Source organism: Micrasema longulum, unplaced genomic scaffold (assembly GCF_059751315.1).
Source record: "Micrasema longulum isolate JH-2025_06_02 unplaced genomic scaffold, ASM5975131v1 h1tg001243l, whole genome shotgun sequence".
NCBI lineage: Eukaryota > Metazoa > Arthropoda > Insecta > Trichoptera > Brachycentridae > Micrasema > Micrasema longulum.
In genome coordinates, this window is record NW_028278430.1 from 149,449 (window position 1) to 174,306 (window position 24,858).

Sequence of the window (24,858 nt, forward strand, 5' to 3'; positions counted from 1 at the left end):
CGAAGGGCATGTATGACAAGATGTATGAATGTGGAAGAAGCTAGGAATATATGCCAGGATAGACGTATGTGCCGGTCCATTCTCTCTGCCTACCCCTACGGGGGAATGGTGTGATGGTAGTAGTAGTAGTAATATGCTTCAACTTCTAATTTACCCGGGGACAAAAAAGGGTTTAGTAATTAAATTATATTTTGTAATGTTGTTTCCAAAGAAAACTCGGAAAATTGTGTTTACATTTTATTTACACGTAGGGGAAACGGTGTTTCTTAATGAATAGACATTTGAGCTCGGTAATTTGAGGCAATAAAATATAGTACAGTCCTCGCATCACACGGGGAATAGAGTGAATGCACCCCATGTTGCTAATCTGCCCCGAGTGTTGCGTGTCTGGTTCCCCACAACGATTAAATTGATAATTAGAGAGGCTTCCGCGGTCGGAAACAACTTTCTACCGATACAAACAATACTAATGTCCGTGTATAAATATCAGATCTACTAATCCCAAACGACAGAAATGTCTGGTACCGCGATAGAAGCAATTTGACTTTCAAATTTGAATTAGTCGAACAAATCGGCAGCTTGTGAACGAAACATTTTGTAAGAGAATTGCGAACTTTTGGCGGGAAGCAGAATCAAACGAAAATGACAGGACCATAACAATAAATTCATGAACAATATTTTGAGTTTGTCAAAATTTTTGTAGACAAGGACTGAATTCGACTCCCTAGAAAGCTGTTTACAATAGAGATGAAGTACATTTAAGAGAAAGTAATATAGAAGTCTAGGCATCTACAGGGCTTATGACCTGTCAATGGCTGGTTTAAGTGGCCACTTTACACACTGTGTAACATTCACCATTCTGCCTATATTTGAACATCTATATAACTTCTTAATGTTCTTCACCTCTGTTGTAATATGTTAATGAAAACAGCTCCCCTGGGAGTCGAATCCAGTCCTTGTCTACAAAAATTTGGACAAACTTAAAATATTGCTGATAAATCCACCTGGTCCATGAAGAAGTATAGAAATTGAAAAAATAACATTTTCAGGCGTTGCCTAGTATGTAGGTGAAATAATTCAATTAGATGAATCTCACCCGCGTAAATAAAGGTTTCAGCTCTTTAACTTCACAAACATCAACAGATGAAAGAATGGAAGGAATATCGATGCTCAAATATAGGCGAAATGGTGAATGTTATACAGTGTGTAAAGTGGCCACTTAAACCAGCCATTGACAAGTCATAAGCCCTGTAGATGCCTAGACTTCTATATTACCTTCTCTTAAATGTTCTTCATCTCTGTTGTAATATGTTAATAAATTTATTTGTAACGCAATTCTAGTGACCTCCGTGATGTAATGGCTAAGATACTGGACCCTCGCACGGAAAGTTGCGGGATCGGTTCCCGGTGAGAACACGAAAATTAATTGTGATATTTCTCAAGCCTAGGTGTTCTGTGCTGTTATTCACTATTGTTATTGGGCTCCCTGGCCTGTTGTGGTGGAAAAAAAATACAAAAATATTACGTAGTTTCATAAACATCAATTTTCTAAGTATGTCTAAATGTTTGTAGACAAGATTGGATTTCACCCCCTAGGGAATTATAAAGATTAACACTTTGCAACAGAGATGATGAACATTAGAGATAAGGGAATATGGAGCTCTCGGCATTTATAGGAGTTATGACCTGTTATTGGCTCGTTTAAAATTGGCCACTGTACACACTGCAACATTTACCATTTTGCATATGTTTAAACTTTTCCTCATCTCTTAAATAAATCAACTCTTTATCAATGACGGTTTCAGCTCTTTAACTTCTCGAAAGTCAACAGATGGAAGAGTTAAGGAATTGTGTATGAGGAAACAAAACCGGGTTCACGACGGAGTCCTGGTACCGGCCCTTATGTATGGAAGCGAAGTACGGAATTAGAATAACAAGGATGAAATAGGCCGAATATTGTCGAAATGCGATCTATCAGGCAAATGTGTGGTAAAACTATGCACGATAAGTGCACAAAAGTCGAGATCCGTGCATTATGTAAGGCTGAGATTAGTACTACCGGCAAAATCAAGAAAGGAGTGCTGCGTTGGTTTAGCCATATAGCGCGAATGGACAGCGAAATAACGGCTAAAAGAATTTACGATGTAAATGTTCATGGATGCAGAAAACGAGAATGACATGGCATGAACAAACCTTACAAATACTTGTAGATGGATACAGCGTCGTAGCTAGGGGCTGGCCAGGCGGGCGAGTGCTAGGGGCGCAACCCTCAGGGGGACGCACTTTGCAGACCCACAGCCGTCTGTTCAATTCCTCTTCGTAGAAAATAAGTTTTGGGAGACGCAAAATTCAAATCTTGCCAGGGGCTCTCATGACCCTAGATACGACGCTGGATAGACATTTCAAGAGTCGGAGTAATTGGCGTGCGTACATGAGAAAATATTTGAATGCAGAGGAAACAAGGTCTGTATGCCAAGACAGAGTGACATCGCGTTCTGTCCTCTCTGCCTACCCCTACGGAAATTCCCGTGATTGATTGTTTGTTTGTATATTTTCTTTGCTGACGATATACTAGTATTATGTATTCTAATAATAATGATAATTGGCGTAGAATCTTTTTTTTTATTTTTATTTATTTACAATTTTAAAAAACCCGTTAGGATTACACTTATACATCAACTCATTTAGTAATAATAACGGCCAGCATTTTATACTAGTAACATAGGTAGAATCTTATCAAATCGTAAAGATAAGGGTGATAAATTGACTTATTCGGGGATTTATAAATTAAATTGTTTTAATAGCCTAAATTTCTATGCTGGAAAAACTTCACACAAATTAAAAATTATAATCAAAAAAGAGATGTCTCAACAATAATAACTTCTCGGAATTCGCAAATCATCTTATATCTGTAAACCGTAAACCGTAAACCGTAATTATAATCAAGAATCGGGTGTAGAAATTTAACATATTAATAAAAATCGTCTTCGTTTAGACAATCTAGAAACAATATTTTGAGTTTGTCCAAATTTTCGTAGACAAGGACTGGATTCAACTCCCTGGGGAGCTGTTTATATCAACATATTGCAATAGAGATGAAGAACATTTAAGAGAAGGTAATATTGAAGTCCAGGCATCTACAGGGCTCATGACCTGTCAATGGCTGGTTAAAGTGGCCACTTTACACACTGTGTAACATTCACCATTCTGCCTATATTTGAACATCTATATTCCTTCAATTCTTTCATCTGTTGATGTTTGTGAAGTTAAAAAGCTGAAACCTTTATTTATGCGGGTGTAATATGTTAATATAAACATATGTTAATATAAACAGCTCCCCAGGGAGTTGAATCCAGTCCTTGTCTACAAAAATTTGGACAAACTCAAAATATTGTTGATAAATTACCTGGTCCATGAAGAAGTATAGAAATTGACAAAATAATATTTTTAGGCGTTATGTACGTGAAATAATTCAATTTGATGAATCCGCATAAATAAAGGTTTCAGCTCTTTAACTTCACAAACATCAATAGATGAAAGAATTGAAGGAATATAAATGTTCAAATATAGGCAGAATGGTGAATGTTACACAGTGTGTAAAGTGGCCACTTAAACCAGCCATTGACAGGTCATAAGCCCTGTAGATGCCTAGACTTCTATATTACTTTCTCTTAAATGTTCTTCATCTCTGTTGTAATATGTTAAAACAATCAAGAAAGATTACAAATAAGTAAAGCCATTAACTATAAAACTCCCCATAGTAAATAATCAATTAAATTGAACATCTAGTCGTCTTTTAAAATGTTTCCGTTATGATTCATATTATCGTCTTTCTCCCTTCTGCTTTCATTCTTTTGTTTCCGTCTTACAATGTTTTATAATATAAAAAGCAACGTGTGTAATTCTAAGTTAGTCCAAGTCCCGATGATGAGGAAGCAACTATGGGGAGCAGGATATCAAAATGACATAAACAGACTACAAAGACAACAAAATAAAATATTAAAGTTAGTATATGACCTTCCCTATTTAACTGCAACTAGAGAACTTTTTAAACAAACTAAGCAATTAAATATAACTGAACTCTTTCAACTAGAATCATTAAAATTTATCCATAAATTAGCCACTAATGTAATTGTAGACGAAGAACTAAATCTTGTAAAAAATTGTATTCAACATGGACATAATACGAGAATATCAGACAAATACCATATACAACTTTCTAAAACAAGACAAGGACAATTGAGACTAATGAACCAGGGACTGAAATTATACAATAAACTACCAGATAAAACTAAACAAAAGACTCGGACAAGCTTTTCAAAAGACGTAAAAAATATTATTTTGAACAACAGAGTATGAATGAAAAATGTAAATATTATTCTATGTAAAATGGATGTCATAATCCGTAAGGGTTTTTAAATAAATTTTCAAATAAAAAAAATAAAAAAAATAAAACCCCGAAACCGGTCGACGTATAACTTAAAAGTGGTTCATAATAAATTATAAATACACAATTGGGTGTAAAATGTCATACTATAAAGTGAACAATATTTTTCTTTACTTGTGTCATCTCATTTAAAAATATATCTCGCAACCATTTTGTAAGTAAACTGAAAAGTTACGAACTCCCCGAGTAAAGATGTCTCGGGACAGCGCAATGTCTGGAGTTATGTTCGCGTGCTGTTTCTTCCTGCATTTAGAAATAAATGACATGTATTTCCATTCTTGAGCGCACAAGTACTGCGCGATTTCCTTATGTCATAAATAGCAATGTCGGGGAGTATTTTTCACAATGAACGCCTCGCTCGGAAAATATACACGGTATTTTTATGCGTGCCTAAAATAGAACAAACTTTGAACAGAGGGTGGTAACTCAACGACTCGTTTGTCGGCTGTTTGAATATTGCGTTTTTACGATCTTTTGACGCAAGAATGTTACTGCTTAACTGATGTAAATATGTTTTATCAATTCGTCCAAAATTTAGAGCAAAATCGTCATGTTATAATTTTATTTATTAATTTAAACACTTTATATACATATACAGTTTACGTACATATTCATAAGGGCGGGCATATTGCCTTAATCCAATTTCTTTCGCCTACCCAAACCGTTCAATTTGATAAAATCAGCGGTATATGAACATAAACATTTAGGTATATTATAATATTTTAATTAGAAAACAAAATATTAATGTACACATATATTTTTTTAAGAAATAAAAATTGACTAAATACCTACACTATAATATTAAGAGAGGTGGTGGGAAAAGGGGAAGGAAAGAGGGAGGAGAAAGAAAAAGCTTAAATATTCAGGACTGACATTTCATACGTGATTTGAATGTAAATAAAGACTAGTAAATATACTAGACTAGTAAATATACTAGACTAGTAGACTAGACTAATAAAGGGTCTCTGTTATTAGTGGGTAGATTATTGTACATGGATATTTCACGTTTTCAAAAGATTTTTTCTCATTTTTACTTCCACTGTTAAAATTTATTCGATTAATTTTCGGAACTTTTAATAAACGTTCGGTTAGTTTAGTTTAAAAATATATTTATTAAAAATATATAATCAAATCATATTTTGAGTTTGTCCAAATTGTTTGTCCAATTTGTAAACAAGGATTGGATTCAACTCCCTAGGGAGCTGATAATATTAACATAATAGAGATAAAGAACATTTTAGAGAAGGGAATATAGAAGTTTAGGCATCTGCAGGGCCTATGACCTGTCATTGGCTGGTTTAAGTGGCCATTTTACACACTGTGTAACATTTACCATTCTCCCTATGTTTGAACCTCTATCTTACATTAGATTTATTGAGACACAAGTTCCAACTGCATGGGACTAAAATCATGTGTTGAGTTGGAACGAATAATATACATACTCGAATATTATGGTAGGTACAGCAATAATACTATGTATAACAAGAACGCCATTAAAAAATGACAAGGACAGCAATATAAAAAGATCAAACTGAGACAAACAATTATAAGAAACAAACAACTCAAACAATTTAAAAATTATACAGTCGTTTTCAATTCAAATCCAAGAATAATCCAGTTATGAACTCTTGAAATTGGGTTTTATCCTTGAGAGCTCAAGAGGAAACACGATCTGACTTTTCTTCGTACTAACGTATTTCCGTATTTTCTTCCTGGGAATGGCACCAGAGCGGTGATTTTTTTACATATATATATATATATATACCATTGGCGTGTCTCAATCGTTTTAAAAATGGTTTCTCGTGGAAACTTTCTGGTTCATGATAGACGCCGTTAATTAATTACTTAATCCTATGGCACCTTTTTTATAAATTACGTCTTTAATTGTTTTTTTAAAGTATACTAGCAAAAATCGTGTTTTTACTACTACTAAGAAAGAGTTAGTTACCTATTAGTTATTGCGAGCATGGGTGCCGTAGAATAGTTCACATTCTGCAGCAGATATTGTCTCTAGATACAAATCAGGAACTTCCGACACTGCCACCGTAGTCACGACATTAAGTTTAGTATGGTAGGCAGTCAGAAATACACCCCGAGAATGTATTGTGATATCAGTAGAGCATAGCACTAACTTGCACATATTCCAGAGATAAACAAATAAATAAATTATCAATCGTAGATTTATGGCTAGTTAAAAAAATGACATTTGATCAGAATGTCTCTATTCACTTTTCACAAAAATACTTCATTCAGATTTAAGGCTCTCGCTAATCGACCTACTGTCATTCATGTTTAACGAAAGTACTCTTGTTTTTATTTTGTTTTGAAAGCACTTACATAAACAAAAAATGTTAATTAACATTGTGACTGATATTTGAACGGTATAAATAAAAACTTTTATTTTATATGTTTTATAAACAGATACATTTTTACATATTAAGCTAAAGTACAAAAAACCTCACCACAAAAGGGGCAACCTCTGGTCCTTGGTGTGGGATTATATGTATATTATCTTAAACACAATTTAAATGTTATTCAATATATCATATATATTCTCATAGTAATAATGCGTCAACCTAGAGAGAAGCCCTTTCACTATGTTTCATAGAACGCAAGCGATGTTGGTTAGCAATAAATTGGCGGCCATTTTGTTTTATTTGACAACATTGGTATAATGGTTCTATCGGATGCTTTTGTCGCTGTGCTTGGCTTTGTTTGTAAATAACTTGGATATTTACGTTATAATAAATAAAAATCTACTATGGTGAATTGCAGTATGTTTGGTTGCAGCAGTAGGAGCGTCAACGCTGTTAAAGGAGTCAGTTTTCACAGGTTATTAATTTCGAATATTTTCCCATGATTTACATTGATTTTTGGCATTTACTGTCCCGACACGTGTATTATGTTGCTTAAAAACTTTCCTTATATCAACATATTTACTTCAGATACTATTTTTCTCAGTTTAGGAGATAAATTTGTGAATTAAAGTTTGTTAACTGTTGATAATGACAGTTGATTACGGGCAATATGTCGGGGCCGAACTAGGCATCCATATAAAGTTTGAGTTTTTATCGGGCACAGGTCGATTAAAATTTTATTCGAAAATAGTAACGTTAACCTTGAAATCGCATCTCAAATGACGTGTCCAAATTTCAGGCCGCTACGACTCGCCGTTTCGGAGATGTGACGGACAAACGAACAAACTCAACACATGACTTTGGTTCCATGAAGTTGGGATTTATGTCTTAATAATTGTAACATACATAATTATATTATGAATAAAATGAATAAATAAATAAAAAAATAAACACGCACGTGTATTTTCAATTCTATAAAATGAATATAGGCGAATTATAGAAAAATAAATTGGAATAACCCTGCAATAATAAATACACAGGTACATATTTAAGTGTATTTACAATGAAAATTGATATCCATTTGGCAATTCTCGACTGAGTACGGCCCATTGTTTTGCTGCGATCTGTAGCTAACTTAATACCCAATAGTCATATAATGGTTTTCCTAAGTTTGGGCTCCTCTATAGCTTAGCGCATTATTACTCTGAGTGTATATTAGTATCTGGTAAAAATTATAAAATACTTTCATAAAATTTTGTAGATTATATTTTGCCCTAACCGAGAAAAACTGGTGAATGGTGTTCAAGTCCTTGTGCTGAATGCTTCTTAGATTTTCTTTTTTTTTTCTCTCCTTTTCCTCCTCCAGAACGTTTTGACTTTGATTTTTTAAATCTTCTCACCCTCACAGTGGCTACTTTCTTGCTCTTCAAACTACCCCATCACAAATAATCTCAATTTCATTTATTCACGTAAAACTTTATAAGCGCGAACTACCACCTGTCTTGTAAAGCTTTGATGCCGATACAATTTTGAATGAAGTTTGAATTTAGTGAAATGTTATCGTATTTCAAACATTTGTATCAAAACTTTATACTATTGTTTATTTGTGTCGTCATTATTATTCTCTTATCCGAACTCAGTGGTGCATAGGGCACTATATATTTACTTGCTTATATCTTGCATATAAATGTATGTATAATACTAAACTGTAAGATCTTTAATACAATATGTTTTTTGTTTTAGAATAGGGGCTTAGCGGGTTCTTCTTATTTATTTTATTAAAAAAATCTTATATTACAGTATTATTTAGCCAAAATTAAAATTTCTTTGAAGAAAATACTACTTCGGGATATTAAATGCACGTTTAAACGTTTAATTTTCTATTCAAAAGCGACGCCATTTTATTTGGCTTTTGCATAGTTTCTTTTAGATTTCGCAATCAAAAATAGAGTAATTTTATTTATTCGAATTTTAGATAAAGCCGCGCAGAAAACGTTAGCTCTAAAAAATCTCTGCAATCATGCTGTAACATCGTGTCAAATAAGGCTAATCATCATCGTCATTCCCTTTACTGCACCCATTGGTGCATAAGGCACTGCATCGGCAAATAAAATGCGGCGTATTTTAATAATCTGTTATATAAAAGTAAGGTGATCGGTCCTAGGCTTCAAGTGCCAGTCCAGAAACAATGAAAAATTGCAGTTTGAACGACCTTTAAAAGTATTATTTCGCGTCCACTCGTGATCCCGGGACCTCAAGAATGGCAGGCGAACGCGCCAACCACTACACAACGAGGCGGACTTAAAGTTTATTTTCGATGTGCTAAATAACTTTAAGAATCTCAAGACTTGCTGTTTCCTACACTTGTAATTATAAACATCCGGAGTTTTGCCACCTCTGCCAGATCTGCTCTGAATATACAGGTGTTCTTTAAACCCTGTCACATCCGAAACCACGATGATCAGTATGAGTAAGAAGACATATTGGCACATCAAAATATTTTTTTAGAACGACTAAAATCTTAAAAAATAAAATATAGAAAAAACAAATTGTTGCTTACTTCTGCAGGGGAGAAACAAGGAGGGGGGAAGGGGGATTCTGAACCTCACGGCCGCGCCCCCCTCGCTTTTCCCCTGCAGAAGTGGGCAACCATTGGTTTTTTTAAAATATTTTTTTTTTCGTTCCAAATATTTTTTTAATATGCTAATATGTCTTCTTGCCTATACTGATCATCGTGGTTCCGGATGCGACAGGGTTTAAAGAACACCCTGTATTTATTCCGTACATCCACTATAATAGCTCCTAAGTTGAGGTTCGACCTGCCGATGCGCCACGACCCTGAACAAAATTAGAAGGGGTTGTAAAGTAATTTCTCACAAATACCTTGACATTCATATTTCCGCTCAGTCATTCTCCTTTTACATTAAAATTAAATCCACATTATGCGACACGATACCAACTTTCGACAAGACAAATTCTTAAACATTTACCCAACTGATGCGGAATTTTCCTGCCTTATCTTAAGTATTCGCGAATTACTCGTAGATTTCTGTCGGATACGGATATACATAACATTTAGCCAAAGCGAAGGTATTCGCGGAATAATGTAAACAGTTCTAATCGTCTAAAGTGAATACGTTTTCCGAACCGTAATAGCTTTGAAAACAGTTCAAATAATTATAACATTTTTTCTATGAATTCAAAATGAATCAGCAACAATTTTACGTTTTTGCTTAATATTTGATTTAACATTGTGATGCCTTGTATCAGGTTTATCTAAAAATTTAATATATTTTTTTAAAATACGTAGGCATCTCTACGCAATAAAATAAAACCCTACAAGTTTCAATACTTAAAACGATTTGAATAGGTACTAATAGTATATGATATTTTACGAAAAAAAGCATCTTTAAATATTAAAAGAAACGGTTTTGAAAAATAAAAGCTAGTACGCATTATTTACTATTTAAAAAAAAAAAAGAAAGAATAACCCGCTAAGCCTCTATTTTGAGGCTTGTCAGCAGGTGGGATAGAGGAAATATGGAAGGAGGTAATGAAAAATACACTACAACACCCAGACAAATTGAGAAAAAAATCTTTCTTGGATTTTTTTCTTGCAACTGGCGGGAATCGAACCCGCGACGCCAGTTTCACAGTTGGCTGTCTAACCAATTGCGTCACGGCGCCTGTCTTTAACTTAATTTTATTATTGTTTTTTATATCAATAAATTAGCGCGTTTTACATCAATTTTTTTATATTCATCTAACTGTAAAATATTGTCCCTTTTTACCCCTTTTAAACTTATAATTTTAGAAATATTTTCAATCTGTTCATATTTACCACAAACGAATTCAGAGTTTTTAAAATTTATTTCTATAATTTTATTGTCTCGCTTGTTTATAATAGCATTTTTTTTTCAATTGAGTCAATGTATGCAGTTGGTGGAGTCCAAATGTCTTTCTTCAGATTGCTTAGACTTTGCCCTAGCCAATGTATCTAGAGGCTTTATGACTATTTATTTTGAAACTCTCTGTGTTATTTTTTTCAAAATACAAAATTTGTTTTTTTTTTATGACAATAAGTTACTCAAACTTATGGAATCTCACAATGATTGTCTTCTTTCTCAACAGAATATTTATTGTCTAAATGAATGGTTCGACATCAATTGTCTTCAACTTAACAATAATAATATCTTTTTTGCGATGAAAAAAACCTTTAAAATGCAACTACAAACTGAAAAATATTTCCCTTTCAATGGTTTCCTCAGTAAAAGATCTTGGCATTATTTTAGATAGTAAACTATCCTATCGTGAACACATTGATAATTTTGTAAACAATTTTTTAAAACTTCTTAGAATGACGACGGACTTAAAAAAAATCAATATCATAAAAACTCTTTACTGTTCACTAGTTTGATCCCATCTAGAATATGCTTCTCTAATTTGACTTCCATTTTTATAGGACTCTATTTTGAAATAGAGCAAACTCTTAATCTGTCTTCTAGATAGAGCTTCCGGTTTTTTATAGATCTCTTCTTCACTAAATAGTGTGGGATAAAGATGGATCGGCATGGTTTAGCTCGAAGTCGAATATGTTTATCCTGTTTATGAATATTCCTTAAAATTTCTATCCATTTATTTCTTTTTACTGGATTTTTGGTAATACTTGAATAATATTAACTGACATTCAATACATTAAAAAAATCATATTCCTACATAATTGCACCCCTGTTGGTGAGAATAGCGTTTGACATTTGCAAAAAGAATTCCATATTTGAAAAAAAAATATGTTTAGGAACCCACTTAAATCCAGTATTTAAATATTAATAATTCATCGCACGTACAGAAAAAAATGCACTTTTTTTTCTTCTTTGGGCGACAGCAAATCATCCAATGACGTAACGAATAGATTGAAATGTCGAACTCGATGTCAAATATATACTTATATAGTTTATCGAGAATTCGAATATCAAAAATACGTTTGGGGAACCAGCTCATAGCAGGCAAGCCAACGTTTGGGCAGGACAACATCTGTCAGGTCCACTATGTGGCCAATAGGATTGCTCTCGGTTATTTTGTACCTCAGGGTACCACATTAGTTGATGTATAGTTTTATTTTTACAGGTAGGCATTTAAGTCATCAAACTAGTTTATCACTGAACGGTTTGTAAAAATATATCTGCTAGTATAACAACAGCGTTTACCTTAAATATTGAACTAAGATTTAGGTCACTTTTACTTTTTTAAAACGAAATTTAACTTTTTCTAAATCAATTTAAGTATACTTCGGTATTACGAATTGCAAAAAACAAATTCCGAATTTGATGTCACATTTATAATCCCAAAAACTTCTTTTAATTTTCAGTTAGCATGAAGGTTTTCTTTGTTCGAGTTTTCTATTTCTTTTTAGAATTTTTTGAAAATAATTTTCCTTCAATACATTTTGATTTTTCACAATTACTGACACACGCCATCGGGCCATTTAAAAAAGGCAATGACAAAAAATAACGTGTCTTCGCTATTTTACGGATGTAAAATAGTTGTCATATTATATAATAGTATCGAGAATGCGATATTCATCATATTTTTTTATTTGTCGAAATTTGTTACGCCGTAATGTCTAAAACCTTAAACAAAGAATACCGAATATTTTAGTTTTTTGGATTTGATATTTTCGTAGATTGAATTCATAAAAGACTAGACGCCAATTTATTGTATGTAAACATTTGAGATCAAAAATGTTTTGGCTATGGCCAAATGTTTGTAGACAGGCTGGATTTCCTCCCTAGGGAGTTCTATAGATCAAAATTTATTGTAACAGAGAGGAAAAACATTTTTGAGATGGGAATATTTATGTATTTATTAAGGAAATCGTACAGCCTTTATATAAATACAAGGTAAAAAGAACAATTAAAAAAAGTAAGACCAATTACAGATTTCACATGAATTTATTATGAATGCATTAAATAAAAAGTACATAAAAGGGAGAAGACATTGCATGGCTCCAACTATACTTTCCTCCCCTTTCTCTCTGCTTCCATGAAAATTTATATTTCTTATTAAAAATTCACCAACAATAATTAATTAGATGCAGGTAGTAGATGTACATTTAAAAACAAAAAAAATAAAACAAAAAATAAAAAATTATGAGTTAAAATTAAAAGTTTAAATTAAAAATTAAATTTAAAAGTTAAAATTAAAAGTTAAAATAAAAATGAAAAAAGTCAAAACTAAAAGATAAAATTAAAAGTCAAAATTAAAAGTCAAAAGTTAAAAGTTAGGCAGGAGATAAATTTAAAATGTCTTTAACAGATCTGATAAAGATATAGTATAATATGGAAGTCTAGGCATTTATAGGGCTTATGACCTGTCATTGGCTGGTTGAAGTGGCCACGTTACACGCTGTGTAACATTAATATCATTTAAACATGGACAGCATGGTGAATGTTACACAGTGTGTAAAGTGGCCACTTAAACCAGCGAATGACAGCTCATAAGCCCTGTAAATGTTATTTCTCCCAATTGCAACAAATGAAGATTTGAATTCATGTTTTTCGCGTGGATTTCATAGCATGCTATCATCGTCGTTCCATTATCTGCACTAAATGAAGCATCGGGCACTTTATTGGTATACCAATTACAGTATTTATGTTTTATGAATGTAAGGTGTCTTACATTTTAGACCAAGTGTAGGGCTCCGATTACAATGGGAAGTTAACAGAGTTCCCACCTTTTTTTTAAAACGAAAATGTAAATATTTGTCTAAAACTTTTAAGTGTCTTGTCGGTAAATATTTTAAATAAAAAAAACATAAATATGTAGACAAATATTATCGCAATCAATTATGCTTTATACACTTTTTTTCAATTATAAGGTAGTAATAGTAGTAGTTCGGTGCTTTTTAAAATTTGTTAATAAACTTAGTCAGTTAAAATATATATCGTATTTTCTGCGCGTTGATACCGATAATGTACTTAATCGATATCTTACACCACTGTGGAAAAAATTTATTGACTGTTTTCACAATTTTCCTTCATATGTATTCTTATTTTCTTTATACAATATATGTAAAAACTGTTGTTTTTTTTCCCAAATAAAAATAAATAAATAAATAATAATAGGAACATGACTATATTGCAATAAAAAAAAATATACAAAAAAAAATGAATAAAATTATAAATCGTTGGGAAAAATAAAATAATAAGCGTTGTTAAAAAATAAATATATTGTTTGTTTCTAGGAGCAACTGTCTCTGCTGACGGCTAGTACGGGGGGGCGGGTGCCCCCCGGCCGCCTGGAATCCCTGCTGTCCGCCGCCTACGCCCTCGCCAGCCCCGAGCTGGGCTCCGGGCCCGCCGCGGGAGCCCTGCGCCTACCAGATTTCCCTCTCGACTCCCTGCCCAGGGCGGCCAAGATAATGGTAAGGGAACGAGTGACACACTAGTAATAAAGGATTCAAGTGAAATAACATGGCGGTGCCGACCCTTATGTATGGGAGCGAAGTATGGAATTGGAAAAACCAGAATGAAAATATGCCGAATGCTGTCGAAATGCGATCTCTCAGACGAATGTATGGCAAAACTGTGTACGATAGGTGCACAGATGTCGAGATCCGTTCATTATGTGAGGTTGAGACGAGCATTATCGACAAAATCAATAAAATATTGCTGTGTTGGTTTGGACATGTAGAACGAATGGACAGCGAAAGAACGGCCAAAAGGATTTACGATGCAAATGCTGATGGGTGCAGAAAACGAGCACATGACGCGAACAAATACAACAAATTATTGTAGATGGACACAGCGTCGTAGCTAGGGGCTGGCCGGGCGGGCAGCTGCCAGGGGCGTAACCCTCAGGGGGGCGCACTTTGCAGACCCGCAGCCTTCTGTTCATTTCCTCTTCCTAAAAAGTAAGTCTTGAGGGACACAAAATTCAATGTTTACCAGGGGCCCGCATGACCGTAGCTACGACGCTAGATGGACATTTCACAAGTCGGAATGATCGGCGTGCGCATGAGAAGATGTTCGAATGCAGTGGTAACGAAGTCTTTATGCCAATACAGAGTGACGTGGCCTTCTATCCCCTCTGCTTACCCCCATGGGCAAACGGCGCAATGGTTTATTTATTTGTATTTCATATTCATAGAGGCTTAAAAAAGAATGCACCTTTAATAAATTATCATCATCGTTCCCCTTCATCGCCTAAGGTGCATTTAATATCAATGCTAATTAATAAATTATACAGAATCAGGAATATTGTACGGAAAATTTCCGTTTCAAATTACGAAACAAAGAAGACCAAAGTGGACACAACGCCCATGGAACAATAGGCGTTATTCCTTGTTACCTACAAATGTGAAATGTGCATCTAACATCTACCGACATCATCGACAGGCGCCGCGGCTCAGTTGGTTAGACGGCCAACTGTGAAACTGGCGTCGCGGGTTCGATTCCCGCCAGTTGCAATAAGAAGATCCGAGAAAGATTTTTTTCTCAATTGGTCCGGGTGTTGTGGTGTATTTTTAATTACCTCCTTCCATATTCCCTTTATCCCACCTGATGACAAGCCTCAAAATAGAGGCTTAGCGGTTTATTCCATTAAAAAAATAAAAATACCAGGAAGCAACCGGCCTCTGAGCCGGATTCCGATTTGCTATCCACATGTTTACAGTAACCACCTACCGGATACTGGACTACCTACAATAGCTTTCACTTCGGTTATTATTCATCGCTTTCGTCATTTTGTTATCCATAATAATATGTAAATAATGCTTTTTTTTGCCGTTTTATTATGAACACTATTGAACTTTTCAAACTTTGCTCAATGTATTTTTTTGTAAACTTTAAAAAATATTTTTAAGTTACTAGAATTATACTTATATTTGTTCATGCGCTTTGTAGCTGCAGGACGTTTGGTAATATTAGCTTCCATCTATATATATAAAAAGCAATTTTCGAATGGTTCTCCTCGATGGACTCGATAACTACGGGACCGATTTACGTGCAGTTTTCAGATAAATGTACGTCTTTGCCGCGAGAAGGTTTATAGCTTATAAAATCTTTAATTTATTAAGTATAAAAAAAGTTAGCAGCGTAAATGTTTTTTTTATTCATCACCAGGGTTGCATTCGCCGAGAATGCGCATACAAAAAAAATGGATGAATGTTATTGTTTTCTGTATAAAAAAAGTTTGTTTTTCAAGGTTTACAGACATCATTAGATTTTTATGGATTTTAATCCGATTGTTTCATTGAATTCCTTATAATTTCTACCCATTTATTTATTTTTACTGGATTTTTGGTTATACTAAAATAATATTAACTAACATTCAATACATTTTTGAAAATCGCATTCCTGACTCAAGTGCATCCCTGAGCTGAGTTTGACATTCGCTGAAAGAATTCTTTATTTAAAAATAATATATTATTTTATGTTTTGGAATTTAAACTTAAACACGTACTTAGGTACCTACTTAAATTAAATATATATTATTTTTAGATTTGGAATACAATCATAAACGAGTACCTAGGTACGTACTTACCAAAGAAAAGTTACATATTTTTTACGTTTATCCGAACGGTTTTTACTCAAGATTTTTCAATAAAGTTTTGAAAGTATACTTAATTATGATTTATCTTAAGAGGAAACGCGGTCCGACTTTTCTTCATACAAACGTATTCACGTATTTTCTCTCTGAATTACTGCTGAAGCACTAAAGAAATGTATTTTTTTTACAATAACAGCAACAATAAACTATCACGCCGTTTCCCGTAAAGGTAGGCAGAGAGGATAGAACGCCACATCACTCTATCTTTGCATTCAGATCTCGCTTCCTCTACATTCATAGATCTTCTCATGCACGCGCGCCGATTATTCCGACTTTTACCATGTCTATCTTTGAGTATTTGTTGGATTTGGTCATGCCATGTCTTTCGCGGTCTTCCTCTATCTCTGTATCCATGAACATTCGCATTGTATATATTTTTAGCCGTCCTTTCGTTGTCCATTCGCTCTACACGTCCAAACCAACGCAGAGCTCTTTTTTACCCATTATAGATATTTGGCGGCCTCCGTGGTGTAGTGGTCAAGACGCTTGACTCACACACGAAAGGTTGCGGGTTCGATTCCCGGTGAGAACACAAAAAAATAAAATGTTATTTTTCTGAAGCCTGGGTGTTCTGTGATGTAATTCACCACTGTAGTTGGGCCTCCTGGCCTGTTGTGGTGCAAAAATAAATAAATAAAATTGGTGTGTCCCTATATTGTTTCGTTTTTAAAAAAATGCGCACACCTATTTATCAAAATTCTCGGTCCTCACAATTTATCTAAACCGAAACACAAAAATTATTATGTTTACGCACATATCTTATTTGGATTAAATACAATAATTGATATCAAACTTTCGATTTTGCTTATTTAATGTATTTAGCAAGAACTCAAATCTAACAATAGCAAAGCATTGCCGGGTTCAGCTCGTACTATATAAATAAAATATACTAAAAAATAATTTCTAACTTAAGTGCTACAAGTAATTTGTTCTAATAAAAAAAAAACGTATAAGTAAAATGGATAAAATGTGGATGTTCAGAGATGGGCAGAATTATAAATGTTACACAGTTGTAAATTGATTACTTGAACCAGCCAATGGCTGGTCATAAACCCCGCAAATGTCTAGACTCCTATATTCCCTTCTCAATAACGTTCTCCGTCTATGTGATAATATTTATCTTAATTTTGTAATATTTATATATATTGTTAATTAATGAGTAATAAGTAATAAATGTCAACGCACCTCGATTGAAGACCTTAGAACTTTTGAACTTTTTACTTCGTAGTTTTATGTTACTATCCCTGGACTTATCCCGTAGTCAAATCCCGGGGCAGTAACAGGCCGCGGCATAAGCAAACGAAAGCTAAAACTGGTAGATATCACACAAAAATTGACCTTTTGAATACGTGTCGCCATTGTAAACAACGACAGGGCCTGCATCGAATACTTATAATTTAAATTATATAGATTTTTAATAATCGTATGTTACTATATTAGGTAATGATAAAAAAAACTGTAAATTTATTACCTACACATAAATGAGCTAAAATAACCGTAAGATCAAAGAAAACTCTCGAAGAAAGGGTCCCTATTTTTCACCTGAGTCGTGTGAAGTTTTACAGGCTTAATTAATTACAGTGGATTGAATTATTTTCTGAAAAGAATCAAAGCTCGCGCGCACCGTAATTTTCTCCGAAGTAAGGAAATTGCATAGAAACTTTTTCCATCAGATTTTTACACCACGAACTGTAATATTTACCTGCGTGCATAAATATTTTTCGTTATTGAATTCGTGAGGAAAACAGAGATAGCATGTAATAATCTGCTGAAAAATACCTATTGGTGGAATTGTTTCTAGAAAATGAATGTATTGCCTCGCTGCACAAACGTGTATTTATCTCAAATTGCTTTAGAATAGAAGGCAATATATAGAATACAAAACTAAGGGTTTTATAATGTTACATAGATGATACAATATTTCGTTATCGGGAGTTACACAAATCAATTAAAAATATTTAGTAGAGTTTGTTTTTGCGTCTTGACAAAGGAACGTTAGCGTTTTGAAACCGGTCAGCTTATTAATGTTAATTTTGCGATTTTACACAAAATAAATACGTATTTGTTTTGACATGGAAAATCACAAGGTAACTGCTTCAAATATTTATTTCATTACAAATATTTCTTTTTAAATTGATATAATAATAGTAACGGTTGAATTTTAAACCAAAACTCGAATAAAAAAAACTATTATTTAGAATTGGGTTTTGAAATTCACAATGAAAAAAAAAACATAATCAAAGCAAGCAACATAACAATAATTAACTTTAAAAAATGCTTTTAAAATAGGTTTTTAATGCATTCGTATTTTTAAACGATCAAACTTTTTATCAAGCCCACTTCTATGCCCCCCCCCCCTATAAATATGCATACATTTTTTTAATTACGCACCTACACACACATAAATTAAAGTACGTTACGGTTATTTTAAAGGAGTATCAGTAACAGTTGCCGTTTCACAAATTAAACTGTTTCGTGAAATTGTTACAAAATTAACAGTTTAAAGCAGCGTAGGGTAGTCTTAGATCTGGCAGTTTCAGTCATAAGCAAGAGAAGTGAGAAACAGTTTCATGAAGCAGTTCAATTAGTGAATTAATAATATTCTGATCAGTTTTTCTTTACAGTTACAGTTTAATTTATTTTTGTGAAACTGTTTCTAGAGGTTATTCTCAGTTATCCATTGAATTTTACAGTTATCTGTTAAATTTTTTTAACCACCTCTAACATGGACACACGAACACATGTGCACAAACGAACAAAATCAACAAAGGTGCGTTTCTTAACGCTATTTATTGTCATTTCCCTGTCCGCACCCAGTGGTGCAAAGCTCACCGCATTGGTAGTTACTCAGATTGCAGCGTATCTAGATTGTTTTTGTTGTATTAAAAGTAAGGTGATCAATCTTACGCTTCAGGCGCCAGTCCAGAAACACCTTTGACATAAATATTTCATATCCAGTTTATGATTTGATAGGTCAGGAATAATTATTAATGACAAAAATTCACAGGAATTATCGATGAAAGTAACGGGAAAACAGACCTCTGCTTCTGCTTCCGCAGCTGCGGAAGTTCTGCACTTTTTTTGACCTCTATTTCTGTTTCTGTTTCCGAAACTTTTATAACGGAAATTTGAATTGTACTTTACGCGCGGGAGGGGTGTTCCAGGCGTTCCAGCCATCCACAAGCGAGTCGGGCGCGTGCTTTCGGCACTTGTCGCAACGCGTTTGTTTGCATACTTATTTTTACTTCTTTATACGCCGTGACGTGAGTGTAAGCACTTAAGATTTTCTGTTCTCGTTTGTTTTAGTAATTAATTTGTGTCGTGTGTGCAACTTAAGTGCAATTATGAAACCAAAAACAAGGCCCTTTTGGAAGTATTTCGTTGAATTTGACGATCTAATAGCCATATGTATACTATGTGCCGAACTCAAATTGAGAATGAAGTCCAACCTACATCATCATCAATGATGAATTCATCATTACAAAAGTTAGAATCTATGTTGAGTATGAATGAAGACCAGCGAGACTCGATTACAAATAACGAGAATGACAATCTGTTTTTGGAGACACGGTCACAACTTTAGGAGTACAAAAAAGAAAAACGATTAGCTTTACATGATGATCCCCTTATGTGGTGGAAATTAAATTCATATAAATATACCAGTCTTTTGTCATTAGTGCGCCAATATTTATCAGTTCCTCCCAGCAGCGTCGCCAGTGAGCAATTATTTAGAGTAGCTGGTCTTATATATCGCTTCTTAAATTCAAAATGACCACAAATCGAAAACCATGAAAATTAATTTTATTGCAAAAATGCGATTCAAATCAGTCATATTTTTCTACAAGAAAATGACCCCATGCATTTTGCATTATAATTGACCGAAATCGTACAACTGTCTTTTTGGCATTTTGTGTTTTGGTGGCTAACTTCAGAGCTTTATGGGTGAAGTTAGGACAAAACTCTACAATTAGATAGATACAGCTTTAAAAAACGCAACTTATGATATTAAAAACGTAAATATATAAAATTTATTACCTATTATACCCACCTACCTATTATGTGCCTGTAGCAATTTGGTAACCCAGTAAGTGGACGCTAGTTACAAGGTTTTAGTTTTTTAGTTGTGAGATACTAGCTTTTAAGTTGTTATCGAGGAAAATAATGTTCCTTGCTAGATTTCGGCCTGTTAAATTTACCCTTATTCGAGCTGATTTCATTCAAAGTTTCAATAGCAATGTATGCATTATAACCTAGTAACCACGGAATAGAAAAAAACTATTTTTTTTGATCTCCCTTATTAGGTTTTCAAATTTGACAACCGATTTAGTGGAATAAAATCAATCACAATTTCGTTCGTAAAAATTCACCCTAAGCGAGTAAAATACCCATTCGTTTTTAGTAAGCAGGTAGATAGCCAGTAGCAATGCTACGACGTAGTTACGACTTACGACACATGACCGAATGATCGAACAATGTTTTTTACTATCACTGATCACGGTACTCGTAACTTCCTAAGTTCTGTGTTTTGTATCCGTAAATAGCTGCGAGTTGTGAGTGCCTGTGTGTCATAATGCCATCGCGTGACGCCATAGAAGATTGAAAAAAAACTTTTCGCTTTTATGACAGATTTTTAAAAATGTCTGCGCGACATTTCAGCAACCGCTTCTGCAAAATTAATAACATTTATTGAGCGATCGTGCTCGCCTTCACGTAAAGAATTCTCGCTCGTTAAAAAAAAACATAGAAAGTTTTGTAACTAATGTAAGTTTGAATGAGCTGATTTTATGTAGGTACAGAGTGTTCCAACAAAGTTTTCATGTGAAAAAATTACTTGATTAAGTTTATTAACGCATTTTTCTTTTGGTTGTTATATAATTTCGTTTAAATTATCCCGACGATTATGCGACTCAAACGCGTTTTCATATTTGATCGAAACGTATTTTTTTATTACTAAAGGAATAAGCCGCTGAGCATCTATCTTTAGAGGCTTGCCAGCAGGTGGGAAAGAGAGGATATGGAAGGAAGTTTTGAAAAATACACCACAACACCTAGACTAATTGCGAAAAAAAAATGTATTTGAAATAAATTACACTGTGTTTACGCATTAGGAATATTTTTACCGATACAGTTTAAACGTGTTCATTTTTATTAAAGCTTTACTGTAGGTTCTTATTGAAAAATCTAACAATAGGGTCCTTTCGTGTTTTTTTAAATGAGCAAAAAATTACGACGGTAATGGTATAATTATTTTTTCCGTACGATGTTGGATAAATGGTGTACAATTATTACTACCTGAAAACGAGACGTTTCGCGCCCTATGGGACAAACGGCACGTGTTACGTTACCGCGCGTGACGTGACGCCACTGCGTGCCATTTTGTACGTACTCATTTTTAAACCCGAAAATTATCAATGAAAACGACTTTTTTTTGCACCACAATAGGCCAGAAGACTCGATCACTACGGTAAATTCTAGCACAATATCCTGGCTTGAAAAGAAATAAATGTGTTTTCACGGGGAATTGAACCCGGAACCTTCTGTGTGTTAGTCAGGCATTTTAACCACTTCACCTCGCAGGACGGCAATCGTTTTATCATTAGAATCGTAAAAATCCGCTCTAAATATTCATATTTTCAACTTTATTCCCGATTTGTGGAAATACCTCATGAATATACTTAACGTACTAAATAATTTGTGTACCTAATTTGAAAGGAAATTTTCTCATGTATTTCGTGGCTAAAATAGTAATATATGTTAACATATTACAACAGAGATGAAGAACATTTAAGAGAAGGTAATATAGAAGTCCAGGCATCTACAGGGCTTATGACCTGTCAATGGCTGGTGTAAGTGGCCACTTTACACACTGTGTAACATTCACAATTCTGCCTATATTTGAACATCTATATTCCTTCAATTCTTTCATCTGTTGATGTTTGTGAAGTTAAAGAGCTGAAACCTTTATTTATGCGGGTGAGATTCATCTAATTGAATTATTTCACCCACATACTAGGCAACGCCTGAAAATATTATTTTTTCAATTTCTATACTTCTTCATGGACCAGGTAATTTATCAACAATATTTTGAGTTTTCTCAAATTTTTGTAGACAAGGTCTACAAAACCTTGTCTACAAAAATTTGGACAAACTCAAAACATTGTTGAGTAATATAATATGTGTTAATAGAAATCATTTCCACGTAAATAAATAATATTTTTAACATCGAACCTCTGATCTGAAGTGTTCATAATGGGACGTCCTATATAAAGGAAAAGTGAAGATGTCAAACTATACCTGTATTTTTTCTATTCATGTGTTTTGACAAGGTTGCGTTTTCAAAGGACATTACAGAATCACGTTGGGGAAACATTTAAAAATAAGAGCGCTCCTTTCCATTGTTATTTTAAATAATGTTTCATTTTAAAATACTGAACATTATTTTCAATTGATGAAACTAAATACATTTTTCCGTTTGGGAATTTTACACAAATAACAGCAATTTAAGAAACATTTCAAGGTTTATTATTATTATTTTGCTCAATAATAAAGGTAACTGCATTCATTTGTAGATAAATGCATAATAATATTTTGAATTTTTCCAAACTTTTGTACTCAAGGACTGGATTTAATCCCCTAGGGAGTTGTTAAAATTAACACAACAGAGATGTAGAACATTTTAAAGAAGGGAATATGGTGGTATAGGCAAAACTAACCAACGACAGGATATAAGCCCTGTAAATGCCAAAAATAAAATCTTTTTTATGCATAGGTAGGGTAAAATTCCTTACTGTCAATAAAGATTATTAGGAAAAGCTTTAATTTATCAGTTTATTTTCTGTACATTTATTTTAACCTTTCAGCATGCTTTTTAATATTTTTTCACAATTTTTTTTTTGTGGACAATGTGGATGTCACCAGTTGCCTCCAGGAGACCCTATCTCCAGCCACCACTCTCGCCTCCTCCCACGTCGATCCAGCGCTCCTTAATTCCACAGAATAAAGTCGAAAGATCGTCATCGACGGCCTTCCAGGACGGTGTGAGCCCGCAGGTTTAAATAACAGGCAACTTGGGTTTAGGTTATCCCGAGGCATGCGTAGCACGTGTCCAAGCCAGGTCCACCGCCGCATCCTCAAGACGCTCATTATAGGAGGATGCTGAGTCCGTTCTCGGACTTCAATGTTAGTTGTTGCAACAAAAATGTAACCCCTTTTTACTTTTTTTTTTTTGTTTTATTCACTATTTTTGTAATTTTTTTTTTAGGAAAACAACCCTCATCTCCCACTCCACACCGTCCTATTCATGCTTTACCCGTACTCAGCATTCCTCACTAACGACGTCATCAGAAACATAACGCCTATTCTGGAGACCTTCGACGTTAGTCCCAAAGGCTCCGAGAACTGCTCCCTTTACATGACTAATGTCACTCTCCCCGGAGATGGTTCGGCAGCCAATGTGACTTTCTCAACCAACGGGATGACCAGCGAGATGGAGGTGCCCAGCGGGACCGTGAGGAGTCAGCCCGAGGAGAACTTTGTAGAGAATGATTACCAAAGCAGAGTACTGGCTGAGTTGGTACACTCTCACGCTGTTTCTGATGTGTGCATTATAGGTAAGAATTTTTATATCATCTGCAATATTACTATCGTCTCTTTTGGGTGATTCTGTGTAGGTTGGAATCGTTCCAATGTTCGGTTACCGCTGCAGGAACCATCTTCAGGGCAAGCTATGTGTTGTGTAGAAAAAAATATGTGTTAATGTACTAATAGTTTGTACACTTGTACAGTGTCGCAGTCGGTAAAAAAAAATACGATACTAACTGATAGCAGTGACCGTGAAAAACTACTCTAGTTTCTATGTTAAGTTAACCAAAATATCTTGCTGAAAAATTCATTTACGTTTCTAATCACGGTCTATCGCTTCGTATTTCTCAGGAGAGAACACTTTACATTCCTTGATATACCACAGCATTCTTTAGATTGGAATTGTCCTCGTCTGTTCAAGGCGCCGGACTCTGGAATGAGCTACCTCTTCATGTGAAAAATGCATCTCTTTGGTCACATTAAAAAAAACCTGGAACATCATATGCGAGTATCCTTAGAACTCTAATCTTTTCATTTTATTTCTCTTCTTTCCTGGGTCCTCTTCCTGTCTTCTTCTAAACTACTCACCCGATCCCACATTCTATGAATTCCTTTCCTTATGATGTTACAGTATTTTTAGTAATACTCGTAAATCTACATGTAAAAGCTCTATCTGTCGAATAAAAACAACTTTATTTTTTTCAACTCCAATACAAAATGAATACAAGTGCTCGCCTTATACTGGAGTTCTCCAAACCTGATTGTCTCTTATACTCCAAACTTCCTCTCGCGAGCAGGCTCTATGGGATGCTGGTGGCTGAACAAGGCACTTGATCTTGACTAGTCGTCAATATGCCATGGAATAAT

At 34.2% G+C, this 24,858-nt stretch overlaps 1 protein-coding gene across 1 annotated transcript in view; it reads left to right on the forward strand.

Moving 5' to 3' along the window:
* c12.2 (von Willebrand factor A domain-containing protein c12.2) overlaps window positions 1-24,858 on the forward strand; it is a 75,034-nt gene that overhangs the window by 35,659 nt on the left and 14,517 nt on the right. Inside the window, exons 6-7 of the mRNA XM_088234457.1 lie at window positions 14,045-14,224; window positions 23,672-24,020. Of these exons, the coding sequence (XP_088090583.1) occupies window positions 14,045-14,224; window positions 23,672-24,020 (529 nt within the window). The remainder of the gene's footprint in view (window positions 1-14,044; window positions 14,225-23,671; window positions 24,021-24,858) is intronic.